An 18,296-nucleotide genomic window follows, 5' to 3' on the forward strand; every position below is an offset into this window, starting at 1 on the left:
CTGATATCTCCAGCACTCGACAACTCACACCAAAACAATGTAGATTAATAAACAGCACTATGGGTAAGAGGAAACATATTCATTTCTGATTTTGGGGTGAACTATCCCTTTAAAACGCTGACTGAAGTGCTGAACAATGGAAATTTACTGCGCTCCTACTTACCAGTATTCTGTCACAGTCAATGATAGTGTTGAGCCTGTGAGCAATGGTGAGGACTGTACAGTCTTGAAACTTGTCCCGGATAGTCTGCTGGATGAGGCTGTCAGTTCTAAAAGGGAGCAGGGAACACAACACCTCAGCACAAAAAAAAAAAAAAAAAAACCCTCTCTTCCTATAGACCCTTGGGCAGGGATTTTTACTTAACACTGAACAATGGCTCATCAGCAGCGAGGAATGTGCAGTAAAAGGCGGAAAAACTAAAGGACAGCAGAGCTCCCTGTGTGAACAAAGAGAGGTTCGGTTTATTTTGACTTTTATGGTGTTTCAGTAGGTATTATTTGTCTTGTATGTCGTCTAATACAGTCTTTTAATAAAGCCACATTTATAGAATAATTGCTAAAGATATACTATGCAGGATTTTCCTAAAAAAATAAACATTGTATAGACTCGTACAGATGTAATCCCTCATAATCGTCACCCTCAGTGTGTGGCGGTGTTTATCTGCAGCGACTCTGCCCTCTGGATTTTCTTATTTTCTGTGTTTGGGATGTTTGTGGCCGTGTACCCCCACAGCGCTCAGGTGAGGTCAGGGCTTTATGAAAGGGTAGCAACCAGGTGCCAGACTGTAAGCAGCAGGCATCCAAGAGACACAGCACCGAAAAAAAACATAATTATATTGAGGTGAAAGATCAACTGAGAGTGAATCTGGAGTTGGCTTTTACTTTCACTTTTGCTGGAGACAGACAGTAACCAACAATCCTGCATGGTATACCTTTAAACTTAGGTGTTAAATGTTTTTGATTATTACTGGCTGTTTACTGCAGGGATGCTCTGATTGATCCACCATTGTGCTAATGATAAGCTAACTGCAATTGGTCTCCAATCACATTGTTTAAGAAATATAATCCCTTTACATACTCCATTTATCACCAAGCAGTGTCCATTATAGGTGGTAAGTGTTATACCTGAGTATGTGTCTTGCTTCAGGAATAAGTTGGTATCACAACAGAGTATTGGCAGTTTACAGTTGATGAGCAACTTGTGGAAAGGACTGTTCAAACACTGATGTAAAATGTGTCACTTGTAAACTCAAGTGTCCACTGACCTTGGGTCCACATTGGCCGTGGCCTCATCAATGATGAGGATGCGGTTTTTCCGGAGGATGGCCCTGGCCAGGCACACCAGCTGCCTCTGGCCCACGCTGAAGTTAGAGCCAGACTCGGTCAGCACCGTCTCCAGCTTACTGGGCAGGTCCTCCACCACGGCCTTCATCTGCACCTGCAGAGAGGGAGAGCAGAGCCCCAACCCTTCATTACCCCTTCATAAAGGCTTCCTGTGGGGATGTCTTTAAAGAGCTATCCAAACACACCCATTAACCGCCTGGCACAATGCAGGGCCAGGTCCACTGATGACCTTGGCCAGTGCTCTCTTGTGGCCAGCCTCTAGCTTTAATCCAGGCCACCAAACCCATTCAGAGGCAGGACCAGGAGCTGAAGCCCTTCACTGTGGGGGGAGCCTTCATCCTGGTTGGCCTGACTGCCCAAACACATCTCCCCCAGCACTTTCAATGGTTCCCAGTTACAAGCCGCACATTGAGCTGGGCCCCATGGCCCTAATGGGATTTCCCCCCATGACTTGTGGCGAGCAGGGAGGCTGAATGGCAGCATTGTACAGGGGGACAGAGGGATCCCCCCCTGGGCCGGCGAGGGGGAATCATTCAGAGCCACGCTGGAGTACCTCTTGGAGTGCATTCCACAGGTCCTCATCTGTGTGCTGCCTGAAAGGGTCCAGATTCTTCCTCATGGTGCCCGTGAAGAGAACTGGGTCCTGTGGATAGATGGATATAGAAAGAGAAGGCCGTGGCCAGTTAAGATAATGACAAGGGGGAAGATGTATGAAAGGGTTAAGACAAGCTTTATAGAGCACCGCTAGGCAATGTTTGAGGGGAAGATGCTCACAAAGGGCTTGCTCCACTCAGGAGCTCTATTCAATGCTCTGGCCAACTATGCTTCAATAAATTGATCTTTTTACTTGGAAAACCAGAGCTTGTGCACCGGTGATGGTGGAGAATAACTGCACGACCTCGTCGGAATATATAATATGGCAGAAAAAGTGTCATCTCGTCAATGTTACCATACAAAGACTTTCATAGCTGTATTAGATATGATAATCTCAACGCTTCTGCCGAAAGTAACAGCTTTACTCTGTCAAACGCACAAGCACCTGTCACGAGGAGTTATCGCATCAGTCGACTACCCTCATGAAAGGCCAGCCTCAGATCTCAGACAGCCGGGATGTCCGAGATATGTATTTATGGTGAGCCACACACCTGTATCGAGGTTCAGCCACGCAGCCGTCTTCAAGAGAGTAAATAAAGCTCTTTATTACAGAGCACAGGAACGAGCCCGCAAGTCCACAGGCACTGTTCCAACATGCCACTCTTGTTTGTGGTAAACCTGATAAACAGGAGCGAGCCGGCATCTCCTTGTGTCAGGTCAGATATTTATTCATAAATCCTACTCCAATGTCGAAGTGATTTACGGACTCTCCCGGGTCGTCACACGGAGAGCGTCTTATGGTACAAAGCTGCTGTAGATAAGCTTTTCATTTGGCTTTTATTTTCTTTATCAGTGAACAAATACAGCTGCACTTTCCTTTGAAACATAACACTGAATTTATGACACTTAAATGTCATAATGACCATTTGAAAAAGGCTTTGATGAGATGTGTCACAGCAACGGAGGTGACGCAGAGCAGTAAGCAAGTGCCAGTAACAAAAACCAATAGACTCTTCTTTGAAGTCAAAGCAAAGCGATAACTCTGGTTTACTCAAGATATGAATCTAACCTCAAATCATGATGGGAACTGTTCACCTGGCAACTGTGAGATTAGACCAGGAGCAAGAATAAAGTACACAATGGCTCTTAAAGGCTGAGTGTCCTGCGTTAAGGTTACACGACTACTCTGAGTGTGACTCACTATCCACGCCTTCATCTCTGCTCTCTTACAGGTCAGCTTCACAGCCAGAGCTGTGACACAAAAATAGACTTCAGCATGCACTCCATGTAAGCACACAGATTTATGCAGTGAACGCACGCCGCACACACCCCTCAAATACAAAATCATGTCTCGACAAACCTCCATGTAGGTCAGAAGACTCGGGACTAACTGCTCAATTTTCATCCAGAAAAAAATAAAGCTTTCAGGACTTCATCCCTGCTACCTGTGCCTTAGAAAATGTTCCACCTCTTTACTTCCAATGAGCTTTTGCTTCTGTCACCAAAATACCGCCTTGTCATTTAGCCAGCTGAAGTCCCAATTCAAACTAGTTTTGTGACACACTTTAATTGAGGATTCAATGTTAGGTCGGAAAAACTGCTTTTCAAGCACAGCTTTCCATAGACCGATTATGTGCTCCACCAATTCTAAGCCCTCTGTTTGCCACAGAATTCATTTTTTACTAAGTCATTCCTGAGAATTCAATAGAAACTGAAATTGATCCTTTTTTAATGCCATATGCTAATAAAAGCTTATCATAATCAAATCTGTGGGTGGCAAATAATGAAACTCCTCACCGGCAATGTATAGTATACATATCACACTCGAAATTCCACATGAAAAGGTAAGGCAAGTAGCATTTTATATCAAGATTTCTTTCCATGTGAAAGGCTGACTGAATATCACTTTATCTCTGACGTCTAGCGGGAGAATAAAAAAGGCTTTCAGATGGATTTGTGTAAATCCAAGAGACTTCTCTCTATATAAGTTTGTAAAACTAAGAGCATGATACAGAGAAACTCCACCGGTGAGACTTCGTATCATGAAAATGCCATCCAGCATGTGATACAGATGGGCGTGCGGTTAAAGTTCTGACTCGTAACCTGCCACTTTGTGCAAGTCTCTCCCTCTAGGAGAGGCAGAGTGAGTAAACAAAATCACATCAAACACACATCACATCCATCTCAAACTAGTTTGGACTGGGAAGTAAAACTTTATCTGAAGTGGTAGCAATGCCAGGAACCTATCAAATCCACAGAAAAGCATTAATGAAACTGTTTTTGGGCATCTTGGCTGCACCCTGGAAATGTTTGGGCTAAGTGACGGTGTACAAGGGGACTCTGACTGTGAGGATGGGGGAGACTTCTTCTAAGCAGCTTTCCCATGTTTGGGGGGTAGAGGGCTAATCCTCTGTCAGGGATGGGGAACTGCTCTCTTCACAGTACAGGCCGTGGGAGTCTTCTCCCCTCCCTCCACTCTGCTGACACTCACCCGCAGGCTGGCATTTTCTTAATGCCGTATCAGTTTCAACAAGCGGAAATAAAGTTAAACTGTCTCAAGGCATCCGTTTGTCTCACTTTCAGAAATCCCCTGAGAGACGACTGTAAATTTCCTCACTTGTTTTAGCTTTTTAAAAGCCAGGCGTATTAAAAAAAAAAGGGGGGGGGCATGAAGCTGTCTTACCAGTGTTCATCTGACATTTATGATATTTCTCAATCATGAGGAATCAAAAGAAGTGCTGAGGAGGTCAAAGCAAGACATTAAAGCACAAAATAATATAACGTTGAAAGAACTGCTGTTGTAATTTGTGATGATATCTAAAAAAAATTTGCTATATTAGTTACTGTATGCACAAGTCAAGACACCAGCCGGGACTAAGGGCAATTCAAAAACGGCACCTGTGGGATGATGGACATTTTCTGACGCAGCGTGTGCAGCCCGATCTCCGAAGTCAGAAAACCGTCAATCATTATTCGTCCCTCAGGTTCTGCCAGCCGGAACAAGGCGGAGATCAGGGAGCTTTTCCCAGCGCCGGTGCGTCCAACGATGCCGACCTAGAGTGAAGACATGAGAACTATTTTTGTATCTGTAAATACAACTCCACAAATTCACCAAAAACAGGCAACATTATCATGCTCCTTCAGGCTGTTAATCATACTTGTGCCTATTATGTCATGTTACCGAGGGAACATGACACAATAGGCACACAACAAATATCTTTTTTTCCCAGCAGATAGAGGAGAAATTGCCTGATTTTTAAAGAATGTTTTAAGCCTCTGTTGTATGGCAAACAAACATGTTGTATAGCATCAGGTGAACCAATCTTGATGCCATCTACTATATCATATTCTGTTGGACCTTTTGCTTGTGTATGATTCAAGGCAGCTATTTTAAACTGTGCTATATGCTATAAATGTGCTCATTTTATAGTCCAACATTTACATGCATTGCATATGCCAATGGCTGTAGGTAGGCTATGTGTAGTTACTTATTATAACTCCAGTTCTATGACAACAGGTGAAGCCATTAAACAAGGCTCTTTAAGCGTTATAGGCTTAACCACCCTTCTTTTTGTATCTGTGTATTTCATGTCCTGTGGAAGCAACTCAATCAGGATGTAAGAGTACAAAGGCTGTGCTCAGACTGACAGTAGCCCTGCATGGAAAAATGCAGGTTTCTCATTTTTTAAATGAGGCTCAAACTATTGCAGCAGTGTAACGTCATTTAGCAAGATGCTGCGTTGGCCCAAACACAAACCTGCAAACGTACATTACTTGTGGGTCACTTTGTACCATGAACATCATATTTCTACAGTCGACCTTGAAATCGTTGAGACAAAACACATAAAGCTCATGTTTTATTTGCTCTGGCAGATACCTCTGGTCCCCCTTTCGTTCAAACAGATTTACAGTCAACCTGGCCTGCGACAGGCTAACAACAACCGTTTAATCTACTATAGGATGGTCTTGACACAATGACTGAAAACTTGTGGATCCTGCATGCTTTACGAACAAAATATGTTATGATGTCAAATTTGGGTCTGCACCCTCATGTGGGAAACACTACAGTAAGCATAAACCTAGCTTAGTACAGGAAGCGCTGTTGAAGCCGTTTTTCAAAAACAACCAAGATGGCTGCAGCTGATGTGGAACCGTCTTTCTAAATACTATTTTTAAATTCTGATGGCAGAAACACTCGTTCACAACATATTGTCAGCTCTTAGGTCACACTTAAAGAAATGTCTAATTTCATCGAGAACCTTTTATTTAATCTAGTTATATCCTCTTATTTTAGGTTTGTTTTTCTGTTGTTGTTTTCTTTCTATTTTTTTCATTACTGTTTGTTTTCTTGTGTCTTTTTATTGATATTTTTGTGCTATATGCTCCATGTTTGTTTGTTTGTTGCTTATATTGTTTTGTTTCGATAAGTGATGTCAGTTTCATATGCTACTCTTTAAAACGAGGAGGACATTGAGTAAAACGTTTAGGTTTCCTTCCTCTCCGGCACTGACATTACTTCTTTGTATTTTCTTCTTACTGTGCAAAGAAATAAACCTAAACCTATTGATGCTTCACCATCAGAGGTCACCCCTGCACAGTGGTTTACTTATTGTAAACCACTGTGCAGAGGGGATTTTTTGCATCTGAGAAGCCCTTTCATTCAAAGATATGTCACTCAATTTCAAATCTGTTACTTCCTGGATTGTATCTCAAGTCTAACCAATACCGGAAGTAACCAGCGCACATCAACGCAGCCATTTGCACTGTTTTGAAACAAGGTGGACTTCGGTCTAAAACCTGCTAAGAGTCTACAGCCATGCCAGTGGCTCTGTGAGGCTGAATAAAGGTACAGTGGTGCTTTAAGCTAATGGCTAATGTTAGCATTCTAACATCCTTGTAATGTGAGGCTGTATAGGTACAGTAGTTCTTTGAACTAATGGCTAATGTTAGCATTCTAACATCCTTACAATGACATTAACAGGCTAACATTTAGAGGCTATGACAACGTCTTACTTTAGCATGTTAGCATGCTGATAGTTGCTAATTTGGTACTGAGGTCGGTGAGGTTGATGACTGTCATTCGTTTTGTAGGTATTTGGACATAAATAAAAGTGTTGGACGAAGTAAAAATTTGTCTTGCTGATGGTGCTGGATGAAAAATTAACTTCATCCTCCATGTCAAGTGAAAAGGCAGGGAAGGGGGGCAGCTGACACAGGATACAGGAATTTCTAGCTTCGATAGAATCTTCGCTACCACCAGGAAACATTTACAAAGTGCATGAAATCTTATTTTTTTATTAAAGGATCAAACTAATAAGGCTTCATCGTGAGAACAACTTTTTCTTTCCTTGGTTAGAAGCAGGGAACAGCAGAATGTTATCAACGATAAGAGAGTAAGAAAGCGCAGTTGGTATCAATGGATCAATGCTTCGGAAGATGAGTACTGAAACCGATTCAAATATTCAAATGGATAAATGAATACTTTTGATAGCCCTACATTACTTTGGTGCGAATACCTGCAGGTCTGGCCATTGCCTCCCCTGTAGAACCCTTGCACACCCAAATCATGCCATGCATATGCACCACTATAAACCATAGACCTCAAGAGGACCCACACAGAGCATGACTAGTCTAGATCAAATTTTGAATGCTGAGCATACCCCACAACAAAGACCCAAATGCAAACAAAAAAAATTTAATTGGTGACACAATGGCATCACAAGGCAAATCATTACTTACCCCTTTATTTAGGTGAAGGGCAGTAAGGATCAATTTTAATGATTCAGGATCGAAACGAACCTTAAACACAGTTAGACGAACAAGATGGCACCACCTCCCTCTCTAAGCACAACACCTAAGTATACTGAAAGGACACAATAACTTTTTCTCTGAGCCAAAGTAAAGGCAAATAGTAAAGCTATCTAAATTGACAACAAACTGAGAGAGAGCTGTGCAGTGGGCTGAGACGGTCCCACTAAAACGGCCTCATGAAACACAAGCGATTATCACACGAGGGACGCAGGAACGCACCACTGGATGCCTTTAACTGGTCCTTGTCAGAAACATTTCAGGAGAGGAATAAAATCTTTCCTCAAACCCCTTGTGTGGCCTCATGTCAAGAGGATCACACTGACACATTTACTGTGACAGCAGAATATGACAGACCTCTTCTCTGCCGAAGCTGCAGCAAAGAGTGCATAGACCTGATTGAACCGCTGACAGAATAAGCACCGTCCATGTATAACAGAAATTTAATGCTATGGATGCATGCATAGTAAAGGCTTCACCACGGCGCCAACATATCCTAGACACACAAATCTCTCACAGATCCTGACATAGGTGTTTCACTCAGTTGGTAGCAGGGGTGAGAAAGTTCAGATGTTTTTTATTTTTCTATGAACAAAGGTTTTTATACTTTGGATGTTTTCAAAGAGGATGTAGGAGAAAACGTAGTTACAATCACTGAGTCGCAGATGGGAGCTGCTGAATGGGAGCTACACACACACTGGGTCATCCTTTCATGGCAGAAGTCACCTCATTCTATGCTAGACAACAAGTAGGTTCACCATCACGTGTATTTGGTCTGTTATGGGTTCTTTTCTGACTATAAAGCTCTTTGTATCTTGTTTTGAAAGGTATTCTCAGCTGCAAGTAACCACTCTGCTCTCCATAACCTGATGCCCAAGGCTGAAGTAGAAAGGGGCCTTGTAAAATTTAACCATAAAATTCAACTGCACTTGCATTGGACCCTGACATGTCACAGGGATGGACCACAGGCAGAGCCATCTGCCCCTGCCATGGCCACAACTCACGAAAAACTGAGAATTGGTCGAGGCTGCTCATGTTTGAGAGAAACAAAGTAAGTAACCTACAGAATGCAGGCAGTAGGAGTATGATTGTTCCCAAAGACACATACCAGCTTACAATGACAGTGGAACATGGCCCGATTTCAACAAAAGGATGCCGAGATTGAGGAGACAGCTACAGAGTTTTGAGGAGATTGCTAGAAATGACAATGGCAACAATGGCGAACAAGCTTGGAGCACGAGCAGAATTTTCATTCATAGCCAAGGTACTCTGAGTTTGGAAATGTTCTTGCTGCACATTGCCTCTTTTGTACCTCCTGGGTTTCAGTAGCTCCTTCTGTCTGCCCCTCACAGTGCCGTTTGGCAATTCTGGGGGTATGTTGCACTGAAAAATGCTGCTGCGCTACCTTAATATTTACTCTGTAAACTGAGCAGTTTATGTTGTAATCTTTGGTGCATATTGTGTTTTTGTTTTTTTAAAGATATTTTTTTGGGCATTTTTAGCCTTTATTTGATAGGACAGACAAGTGTGAAAGGGGGAGAGAGAGAGGGAGTGACTTGCAGCAAAGGGCCACAGGCTGGAGTCGAACCCGGGCCGCTGCAGCAACAGCCTTGTACATGGGGCGCCTGCTCTACCACTAAGCCACCGACGCCCCCTTTGGTGCATATTGTTTACCGTTTTTATTGTTACGTTAGCTAGCTGTTTTGTGTTGTTTTGACCACTAATATTAGGGACTTTTGTCCACTTAACATTTTACCGCCATTTGTTATACATCAAGCTGCCTTGTGTCACGTGATAAACATAGTCTTGCAGTTTTTAACATTCAATGTCTGGAGTAAAATGCTGATATTCTGCATGTTTAGGAGCAGAGCTGCAGAAATAGGTGTCCACAAGGCAATTAATGCATCATATTGTCTTCTGCAGAAGTGAATAAATGCCAGAAAATAATATCTGTGCATGACCTGTCCACACACGTTACATTAGCAATGATGCTGTCACTGGCTACGGTTACATGATGGCTTCTCATTCGGAATGAAATAAATCTGAATGAAATCATTCGGAATTAAAGTTTTTCCAGGTAGGTTACATGGGAAATATTCATTCCGAATGAGGGTTTACATGGGAGATCAGTTCAATCGCCTTTATTCAGGTCTGCGCAAGGTTTGGGGCAGGGAAGGTTTCTGATTGGATAGGGGGCGGGGCGGATGTTACGTGTTTACGTTTACCGGAAGAAAACACTGTATTCCTCGCTCCGGATGACGACGCCGTTCTTAGTGCCTTTTTCGGGCGTGTTTTGCTTATATTCATGAAGCAGCAGTACGACAACAACCTTGTTTTGCTAATGCTTCATCTGTTGAGGAGGAGAAGGGAGGTAGAAGACCGTGCTGTGGCGAATGGAAACCGGTGAGTGCAACGAGTCCGACTGCTCTATCTCAGCCCGTTGCTATGCAGCCCGTTGCTATGCGCGCTATACACGTCATCGCGCCAGAAGGGCAAGGAAACGAGCATGCACAGAAAGACCGGAATGAACAGAGGAATGAGTGTATACATGCACACAAAATTCTTTCATTCGGAATGACAAACGGAATAAACCACCCCCTGTAATCGGATTTAATTTTCAATCGGAATGACCGTTTACATGACCACTTTTCATCGGAATGGCCTTTCATTCCGATTAAAAGTGGAATTAAACTGTCCATGTAAACGTACTGACTGTTGCTCAAAAGATGTAGATCACTTCTTTTGTCAGGCAAACCCCTACAGTCTTTGATGCCACATTTTTAACGCTTTACATGTATATTTTTAGCATGAAGATACACAAGGACAGGTGGCTAAGCCGCTAGACATTACAGAAATCTAAATAAATGGTGAAGCCTGTGTGAAGCATTATGTAACATCTGAGGATGAGTTCAGATTTTAAAGGGGCTCTTTGCAAAATTCAGAACGTATGACCTGGCAGCTAGCAGCTAACGGTGCTAACTCCATAAACAGCGCTAAACAATGGCAACAATGTTGACAGAGCTAATGGTTCTAACCAAGGGGAAACTTTCCACAACAATGCCATCCTGATCAGTAATCAGTAGTATCCCCCATACGAGTGCAGAGCAAAGCACCAGTGATGAGCTTGCCAGTACCACAACAAACCACAAAAAAGCTCAGATTACAACACAAACAGTGGTAGCATGACTTCATTCTCTGCTCAGGACACCATTACTCCACTAAATCTTTAACAAGCAAATAGTAGTTTGTATTTATATAAATGTTCTAAATGTTACACAGAAAACCTCTGTCACTCTGACGTCTGAATGATCACCGCACTCCACCACAACATTTTTCTGGACTATGGCCCAAAAAGGTCCTTCTGCTTATCCTCTCTGCCCTGATATGCAACTTGTTATATTTGTGTATTTTCAGCATATTTGCACAGTATCCATTCATAAATTCTGCACAATGTCTTCACATCCAAAAACTACAAAAAATATGGTAACCACTGAACAAAGATTTTCACTTTATGACCCTTTTCCACAATGTTGACTTGTCAGAGCCAAAGAGGCATGTAATTAAAAACACGAACGATGGCTCCATTCCATTAGGTGTCCTAGTAAGCCACGCCAGTGAGTGAGCATGCACAATATCGAAGCCCTGGAGCTGGCTCACCTAAATGGGACGCAGCCATCATTAATGTTATTAATTCCACCTGTGCTTTTCCTGCTTTTACGAGTCAAAATGTCATTGGTGAAAGAAAAATCTACTGTTCATAATCCCACTGTTTTTAAAGCACAAACAGAGACAACACAACAAGTCTTAATGGTGCTTTGTAGGCGCTTTCAAAAACGATACATATGGGAATTTTAAAAATGACCATCAAGGAGACAAAATGTGATCCTAAAGGCTTTGTATACCTGTCCATCCATCTCAAGCTATACCATAAGAATAGCACACTACTTCCTGATTGCAGTGAATGTAAAAATAAAGGCCATTTTAGCTATTTAAACAAATTATTAATAACACATTTTCTTGTGTTCAGCATAGATTAGTCACACTTGCCTTTACTTTCATTATTCAAACTATGATATCTGCTATCACAAGCTACCTTTCCATTTATTTCGACCACTTAAGAATATTAAAGTTCATATTAGAAACCATATTGTGCACTTACAGTTCATCTGCAGCATAATGAAGTGTACAGGCAGGGACTGTGCATCCTTGGCCTTGTTTTTTTAAGTCTCAGTGATGAGTAATATGCCCTTACTGAGCTATTTCTCGCTGAGCAATGGGAGGTCAACTGTGGCGTTGCAGTGGGTTGTGTGTTTTTACATGATTATGTACAGTATGTGAGGGCCAGAGTGAATGGATCCTGTACTGTAGGTGGTAGGTTTCCTTGTGAAAGGGTGTCAGGGGAACTGTCAGGATGCACAAAGCCTTTCACCCCCATGGCATGTGGCAGAGATCCCTCCCATGGGCTGTCAGAGCCAGGGCCTCTACACTTATCAACCCATCCATTGTGAAATCAGCCGCCCTGGCCAACCATAGCCATGCAAAATACACCCCCTGCATTAAACACAATTTCAATCATCCTCAACCATCTCCCTCTGCTTCCCTCTCTTTCTCCTCCCTCACCCCTCGCCCCTCTCTCTCGGCCTCTCCTCTCTCTTATAGTGAATAAACAGTTGTCACCGTCAGGTAGCTCAAAATGCAAATTGGGAACAAATGGATCCACTTGAACAGTCTTAATTACATGATATGTATTCCATGAATCACAAATGGTATAGTCCTGAAGATTCAGCAGCACAATATGGTGTCCCTTTAATAATTGATTTGAAAATAATGCCACATAAAAAAGAATCACATCGCACCTCCTACACTGGCTGCATATCAAGCTACGTCACGGCCTGTGCACACCAGTGAGCATGCACAGGTGGGAATAAAGACAAGAACCTTTTCTCTGGATGTGAAGACGACAGTCAGGTTCTTTAGGACCAGACGCTCGCTGGCACTGTAAGAAAAGTTGACTCTGTCAAAGGTGATGGAGCCTGCCGTGGGCCAATCATGCGGGGGCTTTTTGTCCGTCTCCCAGGGTGCTTCACTCTCCAGCTCTGCATACTCAACCACTCTCTCCACTGATGTCATCTGAGAAAGATAATAAACATACACGTTTAAAAGAGGAAGAAATATAAGGGACCAGCATCTTCACAACTAAATCTCTTCAAGGCAAATTTAAATGCGGAGCATAAATAAATAGTCAATATTCCAGGAACCTTAAATCTTCTAACCCCCATACCAGTGGAAAGATAATAAACTTCATGACTCAGTGCCCATGTGGTAAAATACATATGTGTGAGACTAGGGGTGGGCGATATGGCCATAAAATAATATCACGATATTTCAGGGTATTTTTGCGATAACGATATTCTTGACAATATGACAAATTAATGCAAAATATATATTATACTATTAATTATTAATTAATTATAATTAAGTTTGCCTTCAAATATTCAGTAAAAACTAAATATCTCTAATTTCTTTAGTTTGTAAAAACAACAGTAACTCAGAGTGAGATTCAGATTCTGTATACAATATTAATAGTACAACAAATTGCACATTTAAACAGCTCTCAAATACAACCTGTATGCTCTGCCATTTCTCTTTTTAATCATGCGCACAGCGAGAGAGGAGAGGGAGAGATGATGTGCTGCTGCCGGAGGAGCTGCTGAATGAGTTCCCTCATAACTCATTAAAAGAGTCTGAGAAGTTTGTGTCTGTTCATAAAACATTCAGGACGCCACAGTTTATTCCACACTACTGAAGCTGCTCCTCTTTTTGGAATCGCCGCAGAGTCTGTTATAATTTCGCTTTAAGCCATGCTTGTTGTTGTCGTGGGTGACAGTATGACGTCAATATGTCAACAACTCGAAGTATTGGGAGTATCACGCTATTAATTTTTCATATGATATTAAAAATCATATCAGTATTATTGTTAACAACATGACATGGCACACCCCTACGTGAGACATCCTGTCCCCGAATATCTGAACATCTACATTAACTACATTAAAGAGGAATGATATCACCAATCCTGTTAGAGGGCATTTTGATAAATAAGCAACATCAAATTTAATCTTTACTTCATTTTATAGGCATAGAGGAATTAAGTCCAGCATTTGAGGTGGTACTGTCAATTTTTGACTTTTTATAGTGGTTCTTTAATATCGCTAATCTGGTTTGTAATGGTTTTCTTATGGATTTGTCTATTACGTATTTCTTATTTATTTTTATGAAGTATCTGGTTGTTAATCCTATCCTTTCTACATACAGCATTTTATCACAATTTTGAAATTAAAGTGTTTTAAAAGGGTGCCACACCACGCCTGTCCCTCTCTGCCAGTCTGGAGCAATGACTGGGTCCAAATTATTACCACGCCGAGGCGGAGTCAGTTATTGTGGCCACCATATCCGCCTCTTTTAATTTAATTTAATTTAATTTAATTTAATTTAATTTAATTGGCGAGAGCAGCATTTACATCATGACCACACGGCACATGCAAATACAAACAAGTCAAGTGAGATTGATAAAACAGAACTCACCAATGTTATTCAGGCTTAAACAAAGAATATCTTGAACAATGCTGTTCATGCAGGCAGGAATTTGTCAACTAGGAAATCCATCATGGCTATTGCCCTGTCGGCGGACACTGTTGTTTATTTTGTCAGCTGATAATTATGTAGTTGCTGCTGCTGGCCAACACATTACACTACATTTAAACTGTTCTTCCAGCCCTCGCTGATACGTTTTAAATAGTGAGCTGGTGCTCTGAAATGGAGCAGACCCAACCATATGATTGGTTGCCTTTTATATTTTCTTCTGCTTCACACCTACCCTATTCAAATGTTATTTGTAATGCATTTCACGATGACCCTGATGAAGGCCACATGCAGAAGCATACTGGTCTTAAAATAACGTTCTACACACTTCAAGTGTTGCTGGAGTTTGACCTCTTTAGATCTATAAAATGTTTTTCACAGAACATGTACAAGAAGGAAAAACTGAAGTCGTTGCCCATGATGCAACTCAACAGTGTTTTCATTAGACAGTCTTAGATAACTGCCCTTGCTGCCACACAGCTTATTTAAATATCATTAACTTTCCTACACACACCTCAGTCTTCTAAAGTTAATAGGTCACTTTGTTCTCATTGAGTTTGTTGACGTCACGCACAACCATTAGCAAACACATACATGATGACACATAGCTTTTGTTTCAAGATACTCATTGTTTATTTAGCACTGTTGGCAGTATCTTAGTTTCTATTAATAGTGCAGTACAGTACAGTCACACTTTAGTTTGTCTTAGATAAGTTTGCCTTGTGTCATTCTTCATTTTATTTCTTTGCCAGTGCTGAGGGTGGTGCTGCTGGACGTCACACATGAGGTGTATTCCAGAAAGCAGTAAAAACTCTGAGTAAGGTAAACCTGAGATTAGGGGAAGTTTCTCTTAGTGTCCTCCCTCTGACACAACCAGAAACACAGCTTCATTTCCTCATTGATTCATTCCATATCAAAGTGCGTTAATTAGTAGAGGTTTACTGTGTGTCGGAATCAGAATCCTGGTTGGATAATAGCTTAATATATTGTCAGTCATTTCTCTGAACACAACATACTCAATACCACACAGCATAAAGTCAGCCTCAGCTCTGAATCAAATGTCCGTTTTTATAACACTGAAGTCAGACAGATATAGATACATAGATGACAAATTTATCATAATCCTGCCGAGCCCCCAATTATTAATATCTCTACGTCCACTGGATTAAAAAGGACTGTCTGCCTTTTATTTTACCTGTTGCCATGGTGAATCGAAGAGTATCAGAGCTTCATTCATGATGCATAAGTTTCAATCAGTGTGAACATTCTCATAGTTGGTTGAACTGACCCTAATCAGCTTTTCTGGAACCGAAAATCTCAGGATTCATCAACTCAGAGTTTGTTCAACCTGCTTTCTGGGATGGACCCCTGAGCAAAAGATGCACATCTCATTTCCTTAAATACAGGAAGTGGCCAATCAGAATGTACCAAGTGCCCGCCACATCACAGGGGTATTTGCAGTTTGCAGTTTATAATAATATAACAGTTTGTTGGTGTTCGTGCCTTTGTTTCAGATCATTTCTTGTTTATATAAACTGCTTGAGACAAATCTTCCTTTTTTGTTTTATTTGTAGCTTAGGTGTTTGTCTTCATGTCACCCTTCTTTGTAACAAGAATGGTACAATCCGCCATTAAATATGTGTTTCTTTGTGTACTGTTGGTTAGGTCAGTTTAAACTACTGAGTTTTATTAAGTTATTATGTCCAGAGTTGGGTTCAGTTAAGTAAAGTGTGTTAAGTAAATTGTTTGCTTAATTTTTGGGTAAATAAAGCCCTTTTTCATGAATGGGTTTAGTGATGTCTGCTCAAAATATAACCCACAGTCAAGTGTACTAATGTAAATGTTCTCACCATGTTCTCGATCTCAGCACTCTGCCTGACGCCCCACTGGAACATGCCTGTGAGTGTCACTGCATAAGACAAAGCCAGACCCACTGCACCTGGTTCCAGTCCTGTAATAACCAAAAAAAAAAAAAGGTAGTAACCACACAGTCACACAGTCTTGTGTTTATCATCATGGATTCACTAATAATGTCTGATCCAAAGCCCATACAGTACCATCCCTGAGGAGAAGACAGCCAAAGGCAGTGATGGCGACAAACACTGAGCAAATTCCATCAAGACGCACAGCGAACCAGCGGGAAGTGGTCAGGAATAAGTACCAGGCCTCTGTTAACAAACACATAAGATAACACATGTAATCTCTATTGCCTATGAGTATGAATAGCTTTAAATGTGTATGATAAATGTTTGTATCCTTCAATAAAACACGCTCTTTTATTCTCACCTGAGTGAAGATCTTGGTATTCATCAAACATCTTCTGAAACCTCTGCTGAACCTTGAAGGCACGGATGGTGCTCAGGCCTTGGAGAGAGGAAGAAAGGTGGGAAAATACAGGACTCCGAGCTAAAAGAGAAAATATAAACACCACATCTGTTAGCATTCAAATAAACATGCATCAATAAAATCAGCTATCCATGTATTGAACACTTCAATGACATCTTTCAACCTAAATGCATTCCTTATTCTAAACCAGGAGTGCTCAAAGTTTTGATAACTGAGGGTCAATTTGCCACACAGGAAAAGTACAGCTGTGAGATCCACCGAAATTGCTAACTTAACGACACAACGAAAAGCCCACAACACTCATGAGGTGCCACTAGTTACCATGCAACCAGTAGCTTTATACAAGTTGTCATCCCTAACCTGACAGACGCTTGTTAAGGGGGTCACAGTATGATGCAGTCTAATTATGTATTAAATGTAAGATTTTAAAAGTGAAAGTATTGAAATGGACTGCATATCATTAAAATATAATGCATGAGTTGTCAACTGGATGAAAAAATTACAACCCAAACCGAAACCGACTTGTGAGAGTTAAAGCCTGAACCCGACCCGTCCGAGATCATCACATAAAATACTGAGCCTGAGCCTGACCAAGCCCAACCTGCCCCAAAAAAGCACTAGTCAGCTTCTAACCCCCACAGGACACACTAACTGTGTGGCAGCACAAGCCACACGCATCTCCAGCGGAAAATGGACCAGCTCGGCCAATCGCCAACTCTCCACAGTGTATTTCCCGGCCAGAGAAGCTCCCTGTTCCGGCCGGGAGGAAGGATAGAGAGCCCAGTACGGAGCCTGGCTGCTCGGAGATGCTCGCTTTTTTAATATTTAATATTAATTTATTTAACAGAAAAAAAAAGATTTTTTTTAATTAACAGCTCAAGCCCTACCCAACCTGGCCAATCAGTGCACATTTTCAGCACAAACCCAGTCAGGACCCCTCGCGCTCAGGTTCAGATTAAGAACTCTAACTGCATGCATTTCATATCATGTTCGAGGGCTGCAATTGGACCAAGGACTGCAGTTTGAGTAACACTGTTCTATGCTAGGAACAGTTTTGAACAGTTTCTAAATGTGAACATGGTTCCAGAACATATTTGTTTTCATGTGTCATACCTTTATAGGCTAACCAACTGCTTCAATGTTGCAGTATTCTGTATGTTTAAGTGATCTAGTCAGTCAATCTTAATTTTTTGAGGTTTTCTTCTCAATAGATTGACTTTCAGATGGTGTACGTAAAGATGTGATTTGGTAATCAATAAGTATGTAGTGCGTCACTCACATTCAGTGCACCCCTGATGCCAAAAAGTTTTGATTTGAGAAAAGGTTGCGATTGAGTGGTCTTTTGTTTCTATTTGTTAGGCTCACAAAACCAAAGACAAAATCTAAATGTTTCCTCTGGGCTTTTTAATAGAACTTTTGTTCTTTAAGATGATGGAACCTGTTGGCCGATGTGCGTTTGGGCTCTCAGCCCAGAATAAAATAGATGAACTAAAGCCTGCAATGGCCTAGTCATGCCCACTTGGCATTTTTCCCATTGTATGTGATGTCATGAACTCCCGTCT

The 18,296-nt window shown here is 41.6% G+C and overlaps 1 protein-coding gene across 1 annotated transcript in view; it reads right to left on the bottom strand.

Annotated features, from left to right (window-relative positions):
- The window catches only part of LOC126393373 (ATP-binding cassette sub-family C member 4-like), a 68,654-nt gene that overhangs the window by 6,545 nt on the left and 43,813 nt on the right, over positions 1 to 18,296 (bottom strand). The window contains exons 22-29 of the mRNA XM_050049510.1: positions 16,675 to 16,794; positions 16,446 to 16,556; positions 16,239 to 16,339; positions 12,685 to 12,876; positions 4,837 to 4,992; positions 1,898 to 1,987; positions 1,266 to 1,438; positions 164 to 269 (exon numbers count right to left, since the gene is read on the bottom strand). Coding sequence (XP_049905467.1) covers positions 164 to 269; positions 1,266 to 1,438; positions 1,898 to 1,987; positions 4,837 to 4,992; positions 12,685 to 12,876; positions 16,239 to 16,339; positions 16,446 to 16,556; positions 16,675 to 16,794 — 1,049 coding nt within the window. The remainder of the gene's footprint in view (positions 1 to 163; positions 270 to 1,265; positions 1,439 to 1,897; positions 1,988 to 4,836; positions 4,993 to 12,684; positions 12,877 to 16,238; positions 16,340 to 16,445; positions 16,557 to 16,674; positions 16,795 to 18,296) is intronic.

This window comes from Epinephelus moara, chromosome 7, assembly GCF_006386435.1.
Source record: "Epinephelus moara isolate mb chromosome 7, YSFRI_EMoa_1.0, whole genome shotgun sequence".
NCBI lineage: Eukaryota > Metazoa > Chordata > Actinopteri > Perciformes > Serranidae > Epinephelus > Epinephelus moara.